Source organism: Panthera uncia (genome assembly GCF_023721935.1).
Source record: "Panthera uncia isolate 11264 chromosome A3 unlocalized genomic scaffold, Puncia_PCG_1.0 HiC_scaffold_11, whole genome shotgun sequence".
In the NCBI taxonomy this organism is placed as follows: Eukaryota; Metazoa; Chordata; class Mammalia; order Carnivora; family Felidae; genus Panthera; species Panthera uncia.
In genome coordinates, this window is record NW_026057578.1 from 48781588 (window position 1) to 48803314 (window position 21727).

The window sequence follows — 21727 nt, forward strand, 5'->3', positions numbered from 1 at the left end:
TTATAAACAACAGAAATTTATTTCTCACAGCTCTGGAGGCTGAAGTGAAAGATCGAGGTGCAAACAGATTTGGTGTCTGGCAAGAACTTTCCTCCTGGTTCAGAGGTCACCATCTTGTCATCGCTGTGTCCCCACATGATGGAAGGAGCAAAGGAGCTCTCTGTGTCCTCTTTTAGAAGTGCACTGATTCCATTCATGAAGGCTCTGCTCTTATAACCTCTTATAACCACCTACCAAAGGCCCCACCACCTCCTGTGATACCATCACCTTGGAGATGAGGATTTCAACATATGAATTTGAAGAGACACAAACATTCACACCATTGCGATAGCCAAACACATCTTTTGATTGATTACATGGTGTAAAGATATACATGGATTCCATTTAAGTCTTGTTTCTAATGTAGACAACTTGTAATCACCTTACATATCCATTCATAATGGTTAAATAAATGCTCAAATTCAGTGGTTTGCTACATGCACCCATTACAAAGAAGAAGATGGGTCACCGTCTACTGATGGGGAGATAGTCATGTGACACTGGAAGGGAGAAAAGAAGTACAGAGTAATATGGAAAGGCCTCACTAACTTATGTGAAACGTTTGGATGAAATGTATGTTGGAAACCAGAATCTGTCACATTTTAGGGACATTATGCAAGACTTCCTCCTCATGTGAAAACAGATTGAGTAATTGAGACTCACACTCTCCATGGGGATAATGATGAGCAAAACATTTACAACACTTGCATACCAACACCAGAGAGCCTGAGTGTGGTAAGGAATTACTGGGCCAGGGAAAACAGAGGCTCAGGGAGGTGAGGCCACTGCTGGGAGCCACTTTTTCCCAACAGCATCTGCAAGTTCTGGAGAAAGTTGGGAGGCCATGCCACGTTTCAGACAGCTGGTTCTCAGTTGGTTCAAAGACACACCAGTAAGAGTCCTACTGAGTCATGTGAGATGGAGCAGTGGTTCACAGCGCTGGCTGGCCCGACGTGAGTCTGCTTGCGTTGGTTTCCCTCCTTCCCTGTTTCACAACCTCATTCCTCACACATGTCCCTGGAATCACATTCCTAAGCAAATCACCTGCACGCAGGCCCTCATCTCAGTTTCTGCTTCAGGACCATGGAGATGAAGGCAGTAAGAGAACTAGAAAATAGAATGTGAGAGGTCCCAACATATGGGAAGTTAACGATCTTCAAAAACGGAGACCAAATAGGCAAAAACTACATATGAACAGATAATGATTGAAATATTTCTGGAACTGATTAAGATGGACAACAAGCCATTAAGATGGACCAAGAAGCCCTACAGAGCCCAAGCAGGACAAATAAAACAAGTCAACCAAAAAGTAATACTGCAAAAACTAAAGACTTGGTATTCACAGGTGGAGAAATTGTGTATTTACTTGGTTTAATCCTGTTATGCAGCAAAATTCCCAAACAGTGATGAAGGGAAACCTTACATAACTCCAGTTAAAGATCACTAAAACTCAAATTGGCATTACCACCCCTCCAAAAGCACTGTCTACTGGAAAGCTTCCTCTCGGTCTGGATTTAGGCTTCTCCCCGCTATCAAAGATAGAGCTACTCAGAGGTCAACAGTAAGGTGCCTTAAAAAAGTAATAAAATAATAAAACTAAAATGCCGTTGATATTCTTCAAAGCTCTCGCAAGAAGGGACCACACCACCTTTGGTTTGAACTTGGGGGTCAAGGGTGGAGTTAGACCAGCTCCATCCACACCCCAGCTCTGCCCCGAAGTGAAATGAGAGGAGGAGATGGGGTGACCTGCTTAGGGCCTCCTTGCACACAGTGCCCAACAGTATAAGCATTGCTGCTGTGCTCCTGACATTGGGTATCCTGAGGGCGGCTGGCGCAGTGGGTGCAAGTCAGCTCTGCAAGGATTGATGGCTCAGGTTCATTCCATGGCCAGATCTCTCTCAAGTCAGGCCAGGGAGACTGGGTGAGAATTCACATTCCCCTTGCTTTTCTATGAACTCACTGCTGTGGGTGAACCTGGAATGAGCATGAGCCTGAATCAGCTCAGGACTGATCTTTAGATAACTGCTGTCATGAACATTAGCTGTGATTTTTCTGTTTCTAGACTTAATAGGGACATTTTCCCTTTGGGAATTAATTATGTTGGAAAGCTGAATTTTCCCTTGAAGCACAACTTTTCATTTTGTTTTAGCTACTCTAAATGAGAATTATTCTTCAAAGGTACCGCATACTGCTTTTTTTCTGAATCTGAATAGAATTTCCCTTTGGGTTTATTGTTATTACCAATTTCATGCTGGCCTGGAGACACACGTAATGCCAAGATTAGCTGTCTCTGGATCCCAGTCCAACCCTGTCTCTGTTTCCACACCTACAGATGTCTCCTCTCTGCTTTCACTGTAGCTGCCTTCTCTACTCTCTGCTTCTTAGTGGTTCTGACTCGGTTTTTGCTAGGACATCTCAGTTCTGATAGAAAATCCAAAGCAAAAAGTGACATCTGGGGTCAGGGCAGATGTGGTACAGCTTGACCAGCCTCTGCACATCTATCTCCCGGGCTCCATTTTTCCTGTGCCCTTCTGTTCTCAGACAGGCCCTGCCTCAGGGCAGCCAAAATCCTACTGTAGCTCATCTCTGCATCCTGTCTGTGGCCATAGATTATTCCTGCAAAAGAGGGATCCTGCCGTGACTTCCCACTGCAACCTGGGGTGCAAAAATGTGTCTTTCCCCCGTGCATTCAGTGCCTGGCTGAGGCCCCTGGGAATACTCCCAGCCTCCCTGCCCCCCAACCTCCAGAGCACAAGAACAAGCACTGTTCCTAGGAACAGCCATTCCCAGTTCCTGCTTTGGTCCAGCTTTCTTAGGAGACAGTTGGGTCAGGGCCTTTCACCTCCCACCCCCCATGTCCCCAGTTCATAGAAACCTCATCCACCCACATCTAAAGAAAGGACAAACCTGAGTAATGGGACGTCTCTCTCAGGCAAGCCTGTGCTTTTCACAGAGGCAGTCTTTGACAATGAGATTCTTTTTGCTTCCCTGTCCTTATCTGTGCTCCAAATCAGTGCCCACCACCAGAACCTTGTGTGAAGATGGAAATGTTCTTGTCCATGCTGTCCAATCCAGTAGCTATTTACCACGTGGCTACTGAGCATGTGAACTGTGGCTACTGCCACTGAGGAACTGAATATTTTATTTTATTCTGCTCTATTCTGTATATATTTTTTACTTATGCCTAAATAGCTATGTATAACTAGTGTATTGGATAGCACAGCAATCTAGACACAGATAGGTTTACCAAATAAGAGTGGAAGATAGGTAAGCTCTTAGTGTGTATTTCCTCCCTGTAAAGGATTTCCTCCCCAATGGATTTTTTTTTAAGTGTTCTCTTTTGAATGACTAGGCCCTTTCAGTTTTGTCCTTGGGATTATATTCAGCAATAACAATAGCATTATTTGATCAAAAACATCACAACAGAAGGAAGAGAATGAACAAAATAAACTTTATGAACTATCCTGGTCACTGTCCAAGTTTATACCCAAGCCATTTCATAAATAGCACCATAACTACAGTCTGCCAAGTCTACCACACATGTGACAGGTCCAAGTACATGGTTCTCTGTTGCTAAGCACCGCTTGTTACTTAGCAACAGAGAACAGACCATCACTCTATTTCTGTGGGCCACAGCCAATGGCCACCCTGTTGGTGTCACAGGCATACTTGCCTAATCAGAGAGAAGCCAGCACAACTATGACCCACAGTAGGTGTTCAGTACCCCAGACACCCCTTGAACACCTACACAGCTGCAAGGCACATATAATGTGGGGTAAAGATAAGGACAACCTTTCCCTGTTCCCAAGGACCCAGCTCAGCAGGCTGCCTTCACCTGTGTTCCACGCCACTGGCCCTCTTGTGCTTGGCTAATAAACACTTTGCAAACCTAAAGGTTTATGTCATCTTGCTAATGTTCAGATGGCTTAAGGCATTCTTAAGAAAAAGAGAGAGACCTGATTCAGAGTTCTAAGTCTCATCCTTGGACCTCTGTGGTTCTTCCCACACCAACCACAGAATGAAGGATAGGCAGTTTTCAAGGATTCAGTCCTGGCCAAACAAGTCACCTGAGTTTTCATGGGCTTCCCCGAACATCCGTACATATTTGGAGCATGCTGACCTTATACCAAGAGGCATTTGAGGTGGAAAGGGGAATCTTTCCACATCACAGCTTGGAGAAACAGAATATATGAGTGGGTCTAGAACTAAAATTGGAGCACGTTCATACCATCACTTTTAGAAGTTAGGTTTCATTATACATAAGCCAGGGTAAATAGAAATATACAACAAAACAAGGATGCTACAAGCTTGAAAGTTCTCAAGATAGCTATATTTAGACAGAGGTACAAACATTTCAAATTCAGATTCCCAGCATGCCAACATTAAAAAGGCATCCTCTGACCCTCTCCACATTTCCCCATGAGCAAAGGCACAAAAGGATATTTTCATAACTCTAAATGTTACGAAGAATGTGTATAAGTAAATCTGCACACTACATGTGTATATCTGCTCATTCTTCCAAAATATAAAAGTATAAAAATAAAATTTCTGCCTTTTGTATCTAGTACATCTGGGGGAAAAAATATGATTGCTTCTGGTTCTCTGAGCAGGCACACCTCACCTTCCTGTGCTGTCTGGAGGTGACAGAGAAATGGAGATGACAATGACTTTTCATCCCAGGAAACCAAATTCAGGACAAGGGAAACAAATGCTAAGCATATCTAATAGTATCTCTTCATGGGTCCTCAGCAGAAAGAAGGCAGGCTTAGCACAGACTTCACATTTGGGCAGTGTGGATTACACTCTAGGAGAGGAATGCTTCTGGGACAGTAGGAAATGAGCCAATCTGAGAGCTACATTCTGGAAGGACAGTTAGGGGCATGGGCACTGGGTCTCAGCCAAAGCCCATCACTGAGCAGCAGTTTGTTTGTCTTTGTACTTCTGGTAGACCTTCAGGATTTCCATGATGACATGGGGGTCCTCCAAGGTGGTGGTATCTCCCAGATCCTGAGCTCTTCCTGTAATTATCTTCCTCAGGAGCCTCCGCATGACTTTTCCAGACCGAGTTTTTGGAAGACGCTTCACAACCTGGCAAGGAAAGGGTGTGGAATTCAAGTTCAGGTGGTGCGCATACTCCCAGCAGTGTCCAGCTGCACTGGGGTAACAGCAAGGGATGACACCCTTGCTGGGGGCTCAGGAATGAATGACTGAGATGCCAGGCCTGCCCCAAAGATATGGAGACCTGTGGTCTCTGGTTATATCTTCACACCATCTGGACCTAAAGCTGAAATCAACCTGAAGGGCAGAATCAACCACACATCAGGGGTTTGCTGAAGCCTTCCTCCAGGTCAGGTCTGTCCATACCTGGGTCTGCCTCACTGCTGATACCTCTGTCTCCTGTTCACTACATTAATGAGGGCTCCCAGATAGCAACAGAACCAAGTATATGCCATGGCACCTCGTCTCCACCCACTGGCCTGGCCCAAAGTGGCTTTTTGCTGACATAAGTGGTAAGAGCTACTTCAGACAAAAATGTTGTCTTGCTTAGTATTTGAAAATTCAGCATTTTCAAACAGCCATGGCCCCTTTAATGTCAACAGCAACATGCTAAGAGCTATGTTTGGGGCTTATTTAACAGTGACCTATCTTTTGAAAGGGGAGTTCAGGTCTCCCTAAAACTCTGGTCACCAAACAACTTGACTTCATATGACACCAGGGGAAGCTAGGGCCATTCCCATCTCAGAGGACCTCCTCTGAACCAAGGAAGACTGTGGGGGGAAATGTTAACAAAGGAAGGAGTGGAAACCTAATAAGGCTGGAGAATGGGCCCCCTTCTTCCCCAGACCTGACTCTAACACAGACCCTCTCAGACAGGGTCTGGCAGTGTCTCCTGCACTGACACCAGGAGATATGTTCAGAATCTAACTGGGGCTGGGGAACACTGGTACTTTCCCCATGTTTCTCTATTTAAAATCTCTTATGAATAAGGCAGAGACTTAGACAAAATGCAACAATGGAGGAATTTATCCAAAATGCAAGAATAAGGTAAGTCCATGGCCAGAGATCTAAGTGGAACATATATAAGTAACATGCCTTATAAGATATAAGTAACATGCCTGATGGAGAATGTAAAGCAACAATCCTAAGGATACTCACTGGGCTTGAGAAAGAATAGAAAACATCAGTGAGACCCTGACCACAGAGATAACAGACTTAAAAAGGAATCAACCAGAGATGAAGAACTCAATACTCAAGATTGGAAACAGGCTTAATGCAATGAACAGCAGACTGGAAGAGGCAGAGGAATGAATTGGTGACTTAGAAGACAAAATAATGGAAAATAATGAAGCTGAACAAAGGTGAGAAAGAATTATGAAACATAGCAATAGACTTAGGGAACTAAGTGTGACTCCATCAAATATAATAACATTAACATTTGTATTATAGGAGTCCCAGAAGAAGAGGAGAAAGAAAAGGGGGCAGACATTTTTTTTTGAAGAAATGGAAGCTGAAAACTTTCCTAATCTAGGGAAGGAAACAGACATCGAGATCAAGGAGGCACAGAGAACTCCCATCAAAATCAACAAAAGCAGGCCAACACCAAGACCTATTATAATTAAATTTGCAAAATATAGTGAGAAATTATAGTGCAAATTATAGTGAGAAAAATCCTAAAAGCAGCAAGAAAGAAAGTCCTCAACTTTTTTTTTTTAATTTTTTTTAACGTTTATTTATTTTTTGAGACAGAGAGAGAGCATGAATGGGGGAGGGGCAGAGAGAGAGGGAGACACAGAATCAGAAGCAGGCTCCAGGCTCTGAGCCATCAGCCCAGAGCCCGATGCGGGGCTCGAACTCACGGACCGCGAGATCGTGACCTGAGCTGAAGTCGGACGCTTAACCGACTGAGCCACCCAGGCACCCCAGAAAGTCCTCAACTTGTAAGGGAAGACCCATAAAGCTAGCTACAGATCTGTCCTCAGAAACTTGGCAGACCATGATATATTCAACATGCTTAATGGGAAAAATCTGTAGCCAACAACACTCCATCCAGCAAGGCTACCATTCAGAGCATAAAGAGAGATAAAGAGTTTCTCAGACAGACAAAAACTAAAGAAGTCTGTGACCACTAAACCAGCCCTGCAAGAAATATTAAAAGGGGACTCTGAGTGGAAAAGAAGGACCAAAAGTGACAAAGACAAGAAAGGATCAGAGAAAATCTCCAGATACAATGACAAAACAAGTAATAAAATGGCAATAAGTACATATCTATCAAAAATTACTTTGAGGGGCGCCTGGGTGGCTCAGTCAGTTGAGCGTCCAACTTCAGCTCAGTTTCATGATCTCACAGTCTGTGAGTTCAAGCCCCGCGTTGGGCTCTGTGCTGATAGTGACAGCTCAGAGCCTGGAGCCTGCTTAGGATTCTGTGTCTCCCTCTCTCTCTGACCCTCCCCCATTCATGCTCTGTCTCTCTCTGTCTCAAAAATAAATAAACATTTTTAAAAAATTAAAAAAATAAAAAAATTACTTTGAATTTAAATAGACTAAACACTCCAATCAAAAGACATAGAGTGACAGAATGGATTAAAAAAAAAAAAAAGACCCATCTATATGCTGCTTACAAGAGACCCATTTTAGATATAAAGCCACCCTGCATATTAAAAGTGAGGGGATGGAGAAATATTTACCATGCAAATGGATGTCAAAAGAAAGCCAGAGTAGCAATTCATATTTTGGACAAAACAGATTTTAAAACAAAGACTATAACAAGAGACAAGGATACTATATAATCATAAAGGGGATAATCCAACAAGAAGATATAATAATTGTAAGTATTTATTCTCCCAATATTGGGAGCACCCCAATATATAAGACAATAACAAAAATAAAGGAACTAATTAATAATAATACAATAATAATAGGGGACTTTAACACCCCACTTACATCAATGGACAGATCACCTAAACAGAAAATCAACAAGGAAACAATAGCTTTGAATGACACACTGGACCAGATGGACTTAACAGATATATTTAGAACATTTCATCCTAAAGCAGCAGAATACACATTTCTTTTTGAGTGCACATTGGACATTCTCCAGAATAGATCACATAATAAGTCATAAAACAGGTCTCAGCAAGTACAAATACACTAAGATCATACCATGCATGTTTTCTGATCACAACACTATGAAACTAGAGGTCAACCACAAGAAAAAAAATTGGAAAGACAACAAATACATGGAGATTAAACAACATGCTACTTAAAGAATGAATTGGTCAACCAGGAAATCAAAGAAGAAATAAAAAAATATATGGAAGCAAATGAAGATGAAAACACGTTGGTCTAAAACTTTTGTGATGCAGCAAAAGTGGTTCTAAGAGGGAAGTATGTAGCAATACAGGTCTACCTCAAGAAGCGAGAAAAATCTTAAATAAACAACCTAACCTTACACTCAAAGGACCTAGAAAAAGAACAATAAATGAAGCCTAAAGCCAGCATAAGAAGGGAAATAAGATTAGAGAAAAGATAAATGGTATAGAAACTAAAACAAAATAAGTAATAAAACAGGTTCATGAAACCAGGAGCTGACTCTTTGAAAGAATTAACAAAATTGATAAACCCCTGGCCAGACTTATCAAAAAGAAAAGAGAAAGGACCCAAATAAATAAAATCACAAATGAGAGAGGAAAGATAACAACCAACACCACAGAAATACAAACAGTACTATAAGAGAACATGAAAAATTATATGTCAAAAATCTGGATAATCTGGAAAAAAATGCACAAATTCTTAGAAACATAAAAACTACCAAAACTGAAACAGGAAGAAATAGAAAACTTGAACAGACCAATAACCATCAAAGAAAATAAATCAGTAATCAAAAACTCCCAACAAACAAAAAGTCCAGTGCCAGATGACTTCACAGATGAATTCTACTAAACATTTAAGGAAGACTTAATACCTATTCTTCTCAAACCATTCCAAAAAATAAAAAAGGAAAGAAAATTTCCAAATTCATTCTATGAGGCCAGCATTATCCTCTTACCAAAACCAGATAAAGATTCCACTAAAAAAGAGAACTACAGGCCAATATCCCTAATGAACATGGATGCAAAAATTCTCAATAAAATCCTAGTAAATTGAATCCAACAATACATTAAAAGAAATACTCACCATGATCAAGTGGGATATATTCCTGGGCTGCAAGGGTGGTTCAATACTTACAAATCAATCAATGTGATACACCATATTAATAAAAGAAAAGATAAAAACCATATGATCATTTCAATAGATCCAGAAAAAACATCTGACAAAATACAGCATCTATTCGTGATAAAAAACCATCAACAAAGTAGGTTGAGAGGGAACATACATCAACATAATAAAGGTCATATATGAAAAGCTAACATCATCCTCAAAGAGGAAAAACTCTCAGTTTTTCCTCTATGGTCAAGAACATGTCCACTCTCACTGCAGTTAATTAACATAGTACTGGAAATCCTAGCCACAGCAAGTAGACACCAAAAAGAAATAAAAGGCATCTAAATCAGCAAGGAAAAAAGTAAAATGTTCACTATTTACAGACAACATGATACTCTATATAGAAAACCTGAAATACTCCACCAAAACATTGCTAGAACTGATACACAAATTCAGTAAAGTCATGGGACACAAAATCAACATACAGAAATCTGTTGCATTTCTTTTTTTTTAAGTCTTTATGTATTTATTTTGAGAGAGAGAGAGAGAAAGAGCACCAGGGAGGGGCAGAAAGGAGGGAGAGAGAATTCCAAGCAGTCTCTGCACTGTCAGCGTGAAGCCGAACATGGGGCTCAAACCCATGAACTGTGAGATCATGATCTGAACTGAAATCAAGAGCTGGATGCTTAAACAACTGAGCCACCCAGGTGCCCCTGTTAAATTTCTTTAAACCAATAATGAAGCAGCAGAAAGGGAAACTAAGGAATCAATCCCATTTACAATTGCACCCAAAACCATAAGATACAGAGGAATAATCCTGACCAAAAAGGTGAAAAACCTGTACTCTGAAAACTAAAACACTGATGAAAGAAACTGAAGATGACATCAAGAAATAGAAAGACATTCCATGCTCATGAGTTGGAAGAACAAATACTGTTGAAATGTCTATACTACCCAAAGCAATCTGCACATTTAATGCATTCCCTATCAAAATACCAACAGCATTTTTTCACAAGAACTAGAACAAACAATCCTAAAATTTGTATGGAACCACAAAAGGCCCTGAAGAGCCAAAGCAACCTTGAAAAAGCAAAGCTAGAGGCATCACAGTTCCAGACTTAAGGAACATTACAAGGCTGTAGTAATCAAAACAGTATGGTACTAACACAAAAATAGACACACAGATCAATGGGACAGAACAGAAAACCCAGAATGAACCCACAACTACATAGTCAATTAACCATCAACAAAGCAGGAAAAAATATCCAATGGGAAAAAGACAGTCTCTTCAACAAATGGTGTTAGGAAAACTGGACAGTTACTTGCAAAGGAATGAAACTAGGCCATTTTCTTACACCAAACACAAAAATAAATTCAAAATGTATTAAAGGCCTAAATGTGAGACCTGAAATCATCAAAATCCTAGAGAACACAAACAGTAACCTCTTTGGCATCAGCCATAGCAACTTCTTTCTAGATCTGTCTCCTGAGGCAAGGGAAACAAAAACAAGAATAAACTATTGGGACTTCATCAAAATAAAAAGTTTCTGCACAGCAAGGAAACAATCAACAAAACTAAAAGGCAACCTATGGAATGGGAGAAGATATTTGCAGATGACATATCTGATAAAGAGTTAATATCAAATATGTATAAAGAAGTTTTACAACTCAACACCCAAAAAAAAAATCTAATTAAAAATGGGGAGAAGACATCAATAGACATTTTTGCAAAAAAGACATCCAGATGGCCAACAAACCCATGAAAACATCCTCAACATCACTCATCATCAGGCAAGTACAAATCAAAACTTCAATGAGACATCACCTCACACCTGTCAGAATGGCTAAAATCAACAACACACGAAACAGTATGTCATGGTGATGATGTGGAGAAAGGAGAGCCCTCTTGCACTGTTGGTGGGAATATAAATTGGTGCAGCCACTGCGAAAAACAGTATGGAGGTTCTTCAAAAAGTTAATAATAGAGCTACCCTATGATCCAGCAATTGTACTACTAGGTATTTACCCAAGGAATCCAAAAATACTAATTCAAGGGGATGCATGCACCCTGATATTTATAGCATTATCTACAATAGCCAAATTATGGAAACAGCCCAAGTATCCATCAACTGATGAATAAAGAAGACGTTGTGTGTGTGTGTGTGGGTGTGTGTGTGGGTGTGTGTGTGTATGTACATATATATATATATATATATAGTATATATAGTAGAGTGTGTGTATATATATATATATGTATATATATATATATAATAGAGAATATTATCTAAGCAAAATTAAGTCAGTCAGAGAAAGACAAATACCATTATGATTTCACTCATGTGTAATTTAAGAAAAAAAAAAAAAACAGATAAGGGGAAAAAAGAGAGATGGGCAAACCAAGAAACAGACTCTTAACTACAGAGGGGAGGTGGGCAGGGGGATGGGTGAAATATGTGGTGGGGATTAAGGAGTGCACTCATTGTGATGAACACAGAGTAATATATGGAATGGTTGAATCACTATATTGTACATCTAAAACTAATTATCACTCTGTATGTTAATTAACTGGAATTTAAATTAAAACTTTAAAAAAAAATAACTAAAATCTCTAATTTTCTTCACCACTCAGACCTGCTCCTATAAATAGCTTCCAAAGGCCAAAGTAAGAGAATGCCTAATCCTGCCCAGCACTGTACCCTGAACAGGTGAATTGTGTAAAGGTTTGCTGCGAGGTATTCTGACCTTCCCCTCTCTATGAGGATACAGCAACTCACCATCCTCACCTACCTCCCTGGAAACCAAACAGCTAATGTCCACTTTGCTGCTGATGAAAGGGATCACTTGTTGTTGTTAATTGTGGGAAGCAGAGAAGGAGGCTTACAACCAGTAGCGCCATCACACCTGAAGGGCAGGTGCCACTCACCAGAATCTGATCAGGCACCGCATACTTGGCAATCTTGTTGGCCACTGCTGACCTGACCTCCTTCACCACCAAATCTGGGTCACCTGCATTGTCCTTCAACACAATAAAGGCAAATGCAGCTGGAAGGAAGCAAAGATTTGGGGTGTATTAGACCACAAACCATCTCCTGAGGCAGAGCATTGTATATAGTCACTATAAATCCTAAAGATCTTAAAATCATACACTGGTGACCTTGTAGCAGCTGCTTTGTTTCATTGTAGCCCTGAAAATGTGTTCCCATTTCATCCAAAGGAGAAGCAATTCTCACAGCTCCTTTGAACATCCCAGTGAAGCCAACATGTAGTTGAGAGCTCTCTGGGGCTCTGGTGTTGATTGGCTGGGGGTGTGACCTTGGAGGCATAACTTAACCCCCTCCCACTGTCCTTGCACCTGTGAAGTAGACCATAATGTGGGCTGACAGGAGAATACCATCCACTCCTGTGAGATGGTACATGGGAACACAGCACATGGCACTAATCTTGTGGGTACATGTATAGCACGGTGGGAACTAGCCACAGTAGCTATTAAAATGTAAATGAAGTTAAGGTTAAGATGTAGTTCCTTGGTCTCATGATCCACTTATAGCTATGGCTACTCTCCTGGACAGCACAGATGAAAAGCAAGCTCCATCTTGGCAGGAAGTTCTGTTGGCCAGTGCTGACTAACCAATATTTTAACATAAACACTAAGTTTTGTCTGTCAGTATCCTGCCAGGTTCCAGAAAGGATTAACAGTGGTTCCCACAGGTCTCTACATTTCTTGTGAATCCACCTGGGATAATCTTGCATATGTGGTACCGAGGGATCCAATTCTATTGTTTCTCTATGTGAGCAATCCCACAACCAGTGGGGACAGTCTCTTTCCCCATGGATCTGCAATGCCCTTCATACATGGAGTTCCTATATATGTGTAGCCTGTGTATACCTGCACCATTCCACCCATCTTAATTAATTCTCCCCATGGCACATGCCATGGCACAACCTACTTGTAGCTTCTTCATTGATTGTGTTTATTGCATATTGTCCATCTCTCCCCTCTACTCCCTGACCCTCCAGCATGAAAGCTCAATGAAGCAGGGACTTATGTCCCTTGCCAGGTCTGGGTCCTAATCAGACAAGACCCAGGGCCTCCCCTCAATTAGACCAAGTGCACAGGGAGTAGGGACAAACAGGTACCCAACAGCTTTTGCTATTGTGTATTACAAATAGATGGCTGCTCAAATTTGTTAGAAATCAGAAAAATGTATATCACCATACCCATGATACACACGTCTTCCCCAGTACTAAAGTCCTGGTGATCCCAAAGTTATTTGTGTGCATCTGCTGATGGGATAATGAGGTGGCCCAAGGCTTCTGAGTGTCACAGGCAAGGACATGTTCCTATCTCCATCCCCCTCCTATCCCTGCCCCCTCTCCAGTGCTTCCCAGTCTCCTGCTAAGGAAGGGCGGGGGGGGGGGGGGGGAGGCAACCTCATGAACACATGCTTCTCACGGCAACTGAAAATGCTTTTTTTAAAGGAACTTCAGTAAATGTTAAATTTTACAATGAGTTGATTTAGATAAGGTGTTTGCGTAAATAATGGAATAGTGGCACATAAACATGGCAGGAAGGCAGGTAACAATGGGACATGCTGCGACAGAGGCTGTCCCTGACAGCAATAGGGAGAGTGTCCAATCCCAGGCTGCTTGGCCAGGCAGTGGAGGATGGTTTGCCCAGCAGGGCAGTGTAGGGTCGAAAGTGTCCAGCTAATGCCAACCCAAGTGAGTGTGGCCACTGTGCACCAAGCACTATGATACTCAAGTGATCCTGCCACTTCCCACACCCAACTGCTTAGAATCTGGCAGACTTTGGAACAATGTGTGTCTTCAGTAAGACCACCCTGACCATCATTTAGCACTCCCCTGGCATGTCACTTGCATGGGAACCACTGATCAAATTCCTCCAGAACAAGTCCCAGAGCAGCAGAAGAGTCCATTCCAGGGCACACTCCTGTCTGCCAGCTCCTATGTGGCTGCAGAGCTGGCACCAGGCGCTGTAACCCAGCATGTGCAAGGAGATGCTCTGAGCATGATAGGACATTTCATGTGAACCATCGGCAACTGGGCCACCACAGGCACACAGACAGAGGATGAAACTCCCAAGCTCAGTAGAGGCCAAATAGACTCCCAAGCTCAGTAGAGGCCAAATAGGTCCTGGCTGCTTGTGGATGTGTGTCCTCAAAGGACGGCAGAGTTAGGACATTTCAGAAATCTGACCCTCACCTAACATGCATGCCATCAAGTCTATTCACCCAAAATCCACGTAAGACTGAAGGAAGCAACAGCTTGACCCATAAAAATCCCCTGCCACCCATCTTCCAGAATCTGCTCCTTTTACAAAGTGCCCACAATGGGCGTAAGACCAGGAATGAGGAGCTCCTTTTGTGGGCACTCACCTTCTCCTTTGATGTCATGGGGGTAGCCAATGACAGCAGTCTCTGCCACAGTGGGGTGGCTAGCCTGTGCAGAACACAACAAGACAAAACATGCAAGAGGTGAACTGCCTGAGTCAGCACGCAAGTAAATCTGAGGCCTCAAAGAGGCATCCTACCCAAGGAGGCTGGGCCATTCTCACCATCGAGTCCTCGATCTCAGCAGTCCCCAGCCTGTGGCCGCTGATGTTGATGACGTCATCCATCCGCCCTGTGATCTGGTAGTAGCCGCCCTCGGTCCGGTAAGCCCCATCTCCAGTGAAGTAGTAGCCTGCACCACAATGGGAGAATTCAGCACCAATACCTCTGAACCAGGACCCAGCAGGGCTCCCGTCCCTCCAGGAAGGATACAGTAGTACCCACACCCCAACTCTCTCTATGGAAGAAAGCCCTGAAGCCCCAGCTCTGCTGACCTCCTGCCTGTTTGTACTCCTGGCAACCCCTTGTGGAGACACTTCTCTAGATAGTGCCATCTGGCTATGTGCTAGAGAGAGGGCAGTGGCTCTGAGTCAGCAGAATTCTGACCATGTCATAACCGCAAACGTTGGGGAGCAGAAGATGTACAAGGAGCCCACCCAAGCATCCCCAAAAGTGAGTCTCTTTCACAAGCTTGAGACTGAAGATGATGGGTTCCCACAGGCACACTGTGTATATAATCTTCCAACCCAACAACACAAAGCAAAGCAGGAAAAAAACAAAAAGTAAACTGGAAGAAAACTCACAGCCATCATGACAGTTTTCCAAAGTTGTTTCTTCATCCTTCTCTCTTAGTAGCCTAAGGCATGCACACCACAGGCCAGGCACTTTGGGCTCTGCATGCAGCCCCACTTAACCCCCAAGAATTCTTACCAGTCCAGAGACCAGGGGGCTTAGGGAAGTGAAGTGGATGGGAGGAGGATTCCAACTCCAAAGTATCACTGCTCTACACTCAGTCATCATTTCCTTAAAAATGTTTTCTGAGCTTATGATTTCCAGTGTGTGCAAAAATGCATGACATGATCCACTTTAGCCAGCTCACCTGGGTAAGGCTTGAAGTAGGCCTCCATGAATCTCTGGTGGTCTCCATAGATGGTCCTGGCCATGCCCGGCCAGGCCTGGGACAGGCATAGAGCCCCAGAGACATCACCGCCCTCCACAACGTTTCCCTACAGACCCAGAGACACACATGTGAGAGAACTGGCAGATTCTGCTTCAGAAGCAAAAAACTAACATTCTTCTGAAAAATGATAGAGGGAAGTGCCAGAAAAATGCATGAAAACAGAAACATGAAAAATGACAAGGAGGCCCCAAGAGGAACTGCCTTTCTCCTCCGTAAGGAAGCAGCATGGAGAGGGCTTCCCAGAAAACCTAGGGCTCACCCCATGTGGCAGTTTCAACTGTGTCCTTGAATGCTTGCCCTCTACCACCTAAAAGAGTCTGGCACACGTGATGTGGGACAGCGAGCAGAGGAGGCCATGAAGGCAGACAGGAGTGTCAGGAGCTTGGCAGGGCACCCGTGAAGGAAGGAGATGCCTCTGCAAGGCCCTTACCTTCTCATCCATGAGAATTGGGACAATGCCATAAAAGGGTCTCATAGCCATGCCAGGGAGGATTTCTGCTCCTTCTTCCGAGGGGCGTGGGGCGATGCAGATGCCACCCGTTTCTGCAGGGAGAATGGGGAAGAAATGCAGGATGGGCCTAGCAGCTAGTGGAATGTTTATTGAGACACTGCCATGAAAGTGTCCATTGCAGACACACAAGTGCTCTCCCAGGGTGGGAGATGGGTGCTTGCCCCTGTCTGCTCAAGGAAATGACACAGTGATCCCAGTGACACAAAGACCTCTTTCTGAGGCAAGCCCAGACTTGGGTTCTGGTCCTCTCATCTGCAGAAACGAGATGGGAACCCAAGGAGGAGAGGTCAGTCCAGCTATGGCTCTCCACAGGGATAGGGGCTTCCTCCCTTCATCCATGGCTCTGTGGGAAGGGGTAGAACCCACCTACTTGCACAGGAAGATGGAGGAAAAGAACTGCTTCTGGGCCAGTGCCCCATCCCCCACACCAAACAATGAAAAGTGGTGCTCACAATTCTGTTCTCACATCTCTGGCACTTCCCTCTATCAGCCTGCATGGAAATGCCTCACAAGACTCAGCTGTAGGGAGTCTCTGTCCTGAGCCTTCCCAAATGGAGGAGAACAGAGCTATTTGCAATACCTCACATTCTGGCTTCTTGGAGAATGAGAACACAGTTCACTACATTTATTACATCAGTGGTGATCTCTTACTCCGAACAATACTCCAGAGCAGAGAGGACAAAGCAAAACAAAATGACACAGAAAAAAATGTGTTTCCCACTAAAATCTAAATTTAAACTCTGGTCCCTTACAGCAGGGTCCATCTGCATCAGATGTATTTGTGTTGGACACATGGACCCTACAGGGAAAATGAACATTTAGCTAAGCACCTACTACCTGTCAGCAGTAGGCAACGTGCAGCACTTCTATCATCTCTTTCCATCCTCACCGGGGCCTGTAGTGGAGTGCCCCCATTTCACCAATGAGGAACCTAAGGCCCAGAGAAGTCATTACACATCTTACAGCTGCAAAAGGGTAGCCACACACTGTCTCTCACTCCAGACATCAGATTTTTCAACCACCTCATATGCTGAGGGGCTGAAGCATTAGTGGTGTTGGATGGCATTCACAGAGCCTCACTCACACTTGACCCTCCAAGACTCAGGCTCAGCCACATGTTCTCATGTGCTGTCACATGCAGTGAGTGAGCCCTGCATCAGGTCCCCTTCTCCTCAGGGGCATTCTCACCTGTTTGCCACCAGGTGTCCACCAGCGTGCATCTGCAGTCCCCCACCACCTTGTGGAGCCACTCCCAGGCCTCACAGTTGATTGGTTCTCCCACTGAAACCACACACAAAAGGAAAAAAATGATATAATACACCTCAACAAAACTGAAAACAAAAAGGATAGGTTTTTATAGGGGAAACTGTTCTATAATTTTTCTGAAGGACATAAAAGAAAATTTGAAAAAGCAATGAGATTCAGCATATTTACGGCCATCAAAAAAATACAAATTACAACAAGATATTTTAGCCATCATGTAAAAAATTTTTAAGTTGGATAAAATGTGGGGGAACCAATAGCACATACACTATAGGAGTGTAATTTGGTATGGAACTGGGGAACAACTTGGGTGGTTCTCTTAATATTTAAAAGTGGAGGGGCACCTGGGTGGCTCAGTCAGTTAACTGACTGAGTTTGGCTTAGGTCATGGTCTTGTCATTCGTGAGTTCGAGCCCCACATCAGGCTTTCTGCTGTCAGCGCGGAGACTGCTTTGGATCCTCTGTCCCTCTCTGTCTCTGCCCCTCCCCCACTAGCATGAGTGAGTGCACTCTCGCACTCTCTCACTCTCTCAAAAATAAATAATAAACATATTTTAAAAAATTGAAAAAAAAAACATGCATACACCTGATACAACTACTTAGGAAACTGGTAGAATCCACTAAAGCTAAACACGTATATACACACACATGCTACACACACACACACACACACACACACACACACAAATGTGCTTGCATCCTATGACTCTATAGCCTGACTTCTACAGCAATGTCTAGCTGCTAATGACCTCAATGTTTGTGTACCCCCAATATTTCATATGTTGAAATCTTAACCCCTAAAGATGATAGTATTAGGAGGTAAGGCCTTTGGGAGGTAATGAAGCCCTCAGGAATTGGATTAGTGCCCTTGTAAAACAGACCACCCAGCTCCCCCCTCCCTTGGACCATGTGAGGACACAGGGAGAAGGCACCATCTATGAACCAGTAAGAGGGCCCTCACCAGAAGACAATCGTGCTGGCACCTTGATTGTGAACTTCCCAGACTCCACAACTGTGAGAAATAAATCCCTGTTGTTTATAGTCATTGGTGTTTTGTTATAGCAGCCCAAATGACTAAGCTACCACCCTAATGAGATGCCCATACAAGGCTGGCACTCAGAACTTGCCAGATTAAACATACCACTGCTAAAATAGTGAAATCCTCTCATGCTGGCTGTCTCTTGCTCAGGACCACTCACGTGCAGCAAGTAACCAAGGCCTGACCTGGCCAGGGCCTCCCATGCTGGTCACACAGGTGCTGGATGTTGTGTGTTTTGCCCCTGCACTCACCCACACCCACAGGGAGGCCAGAGGATACCATGCAGCACTGGCCCATACACTGAGGAACAGCAAGAGACAGAACATGCAAACACTGGGGCGTGACTACTGGACCACACCCACAGTAGCCCCCACAGGAGGGTAAAATCAAGTTCTCAAAACATAGAACAGAGCCATATGGAAAACTGCATGTTGCTGAGTTATAATAAACATAGGATAATAGCAGTTTGATCTTGTTCAGGGAAAGAAGACATTTCAGAACCGAGCTATGTCTTTCACAGTAATATAACTGTGAAGAAGGCATCAGAAGGTGCACAGGCAATTGGGTTGCCTGGAGCAGCGCCATGGAGGACATCAGCTTTCATTACCATGTTCCAATTTTTTTTTTCCCAGCAAGAGTATAACTATGTGTCACTTGTGAAGCTGAAAGTTAAAAAAAAAAATTAATGCAAATCTTGGGGTTAAAGTCCTAAGTAAACTAGATTCTGCTGACCAGTCAGATTAAATGAAGTCAATGCACCCAAAGCCTGAGCTGTGGGGGCTAATCCAGCCACACGGAAGCAGCCTGAACTGTGGAACCACAGTGGAGATCAGCACCGCACTGGCTCTGGTCAAGGCATGAAGCTTCCTGGTCCATGGTGCTACTCTCTTTTGCCGGTGTGAGAAGATGCCAAGTGCTGTTTACCTGCCTGCCAGCACTGCTTATTGATAACCAGGTCCCAGGGAAACCCCTGCAGGGCTCCACTGGTGGTGCTCATTACATGGCAGGAATGTGCCCACGAGACCAGCAAAATACACAGAGCCTGGCCAATCCTCTGTGTGCTCCCTGGTACAGAGTTGTTCTGGGCCTGATCCAAGAGAGGAAGTGGAGAGAGGACTACAGAAGCCTGTCTGGCCTAGAGGATCCCTGGCTGAGGCAGCTTTTGGATGGGACATGCACCCCCACTCTAATGCGGCTACTGAGCATCTCCTTCTGAAATGCTCAGAGCAAATGCCTTATCACTGGGGGTCCTAGTGAGTCTTCCTTAGCAGTTGAATCCCATGAGTGCATCTAGAAAATCAAACCTCCCTTCATCACTAACCTAACTCCTGGTCCCACTCAGGTGGCCTACAAATGGCACCTGGAGGATCTGAGTTTCTGTGGCCCTCTGCTTGCCCTCGGTCCCCAAGCACTGCCCAGCCCAAAGTGCAGGGGCACATCATAGCCCTTGTGGTATGGAGGGCAGGTCTTCTGCATCCACACAGCCCCCAGTCAAGACACACAGGACTCACACTCCATAGCCTAAACATGCCAAGAGAGGCATCTCAGACTCACCACCATCTAGAAAGGAGCCCAAAACACTTCTGCTGACCCCACCTGGAAAATTCAAAGTACTTGGTCATCCAGACACCAACTGACCCTAATCACAAGGGAGGCTCTGAATAGAAGGGAGGCAGGCACATGAAAACAGGTCTCCCAGGCAAGGATCCAGGCCATCCTGGGTGGGAAGCAGCATTGCTGGGTAGCAACTGCCCTGGAGATGCCAGCATCTGGGTGTTGAGCCCTCAGCACAAATCTGAGCCTTCTGTTTCTGGCCCTGCAACTCAGCTTCACAAAGAGCAGTCAACCCTCACTGACCTGCTGTGTTTCTCTGTGTGTGGGCATTGGGATGCTGAGGATACTGATGGGTGTGACTTTTGGGAGCTCACTGCCCAGGGAAACAGTCAGCATGAGAATAGATATCCAAGTACAAAATATGGATTTGTCTGAGAAAAGAGAGCCCGAGGTCCAGAGCAGCCAGGTAACTCCACAGGGAGAAGGTGCACAGAGACGGACCTTGAGAGAAGGTTGGAACCCACACAGATGGAGAGGAGCACTATGGCATTTCAGGCAAGGGGAGTAGTATGAACCAGGGCCCTGAGACCTATAACAGCGCTACACACCTGTGCCACTGATGAGTGACATGCACATGCTGTCCTGAGCTCCCTTCCCCGTGGACACATTTGGCAGCAAGACACCTCCCTTGTGGTACCTGCCCTACATGCCTCCTCTGTGAAAAACCAAGAAGATCCAAGTATTCACCCAAGGAGCACAGAGGACCTCCCTGCCCTTGTTTTGCCTATGGACAACATGTGTAGGGGCAGAAATGAAATGAATCAGGAACAAGGAGAGAGAACGGGCGTGGGTACCTTCCACCCCACTGGTATCATCTGAACTAACCCCACATCACCTTTCCCAGATGTTTCCATGTGACTTGGCAACATATATAAAAATTATAAATGGAGATAACCTTTGATCTCATAACTCCTTGCCTTGGAAATATCTACAGCAAGAACAGCACACAAGCACAGAATGATGTTTATTATAGTCCTTGGGACTATCCGGTACTAAGCAACAGAGGAACACCTTAGTGACCCAGTCAGCTCCTGCACTGCAGTCCCATGTGGCCACTGAAGGAGGGCTTGGGCCACCTTACCAGGTTGGTAATTTTTCATAATAAAGATGAAGCACAGAACTCAGGCACAGAAACATCTAGAATATTGTATTCCAGACTGTTTGTTATCATCTGGGGGCTCCAGGAAGCTTATGGGCAGGGGCATCTGCTTTCTATTCAGTATGGCACTGTTTGAATTCACCACAGCCATAGCCACGCAGCTTTCATAATTAAAACCATCCTGAAGCCTGCACTGGCTCTGCCACATGGCACACACACCTCTCCAGTAGCACAGAAGACCACTCACCTGACCCCAGAGTCCGCAAGGAGGAGCGGTCGTACTTCTTCACCCAGGAGTCGCCATATTTCAACAATAGCCGGACAGCCGTCGGGGCCCCATAGAACTGATTGATCTTTAACCTCTGCACTGTCTCCCAATATCGACCTACAAAAAGGCCCAAGTTCACCGTCAGTCTGAGCCCACTAGATA

The 21727-nt window shown here is 44.2% G+C and overlaps 1 protein-coding gene across 3 annotated transcripts in view; it reads right to left on the reverse strand.

Annotated features, from left to right (window-relative positions):
* ACSS1 (acyl-CoA synthetase short chain family member 1) overlaps positions 1–21727 on the reverse strand; it is a 64662-nt gene continuing 42935 nt past the window's right edge. Inside the window, exons 7-14 of one of the 3 annotated variants that reach the window (XM_049650113.1) lie at positions 21545–21682; positions 17471–17563; positions 16202–16314; positions 15691–15817; positions 14816–14943; positions 14637–14700; positions 12164–12282; positions 1–5127 (exon numbers count right to left, since the gene is read on the reverse strand). In XM_049650113.1, the coding sequence (XP_049506070.1) occupies positions 4948–5127; positions 12164–12282; positions 14637–14700; positions 14816–14943; positions 15691–15817; positions 16202–16314; positions 17471–17563; positions 21545–21682 (962 nt within the window). In that variant the 3' untranslated portion in view covers positions 1–4947. The remainder of the gene's footprint in view (positions 5128–12163; positions 12283–14636; positions 14701–14815; positions 14944–15690; positions 15818–16201; positions 16315–17470; positions 17564–21544; positions 21683–21727) is intronic. The other 2 variants (XM_049650114.1, XM_049650115.1) reach the window with 2 other exon arrangements.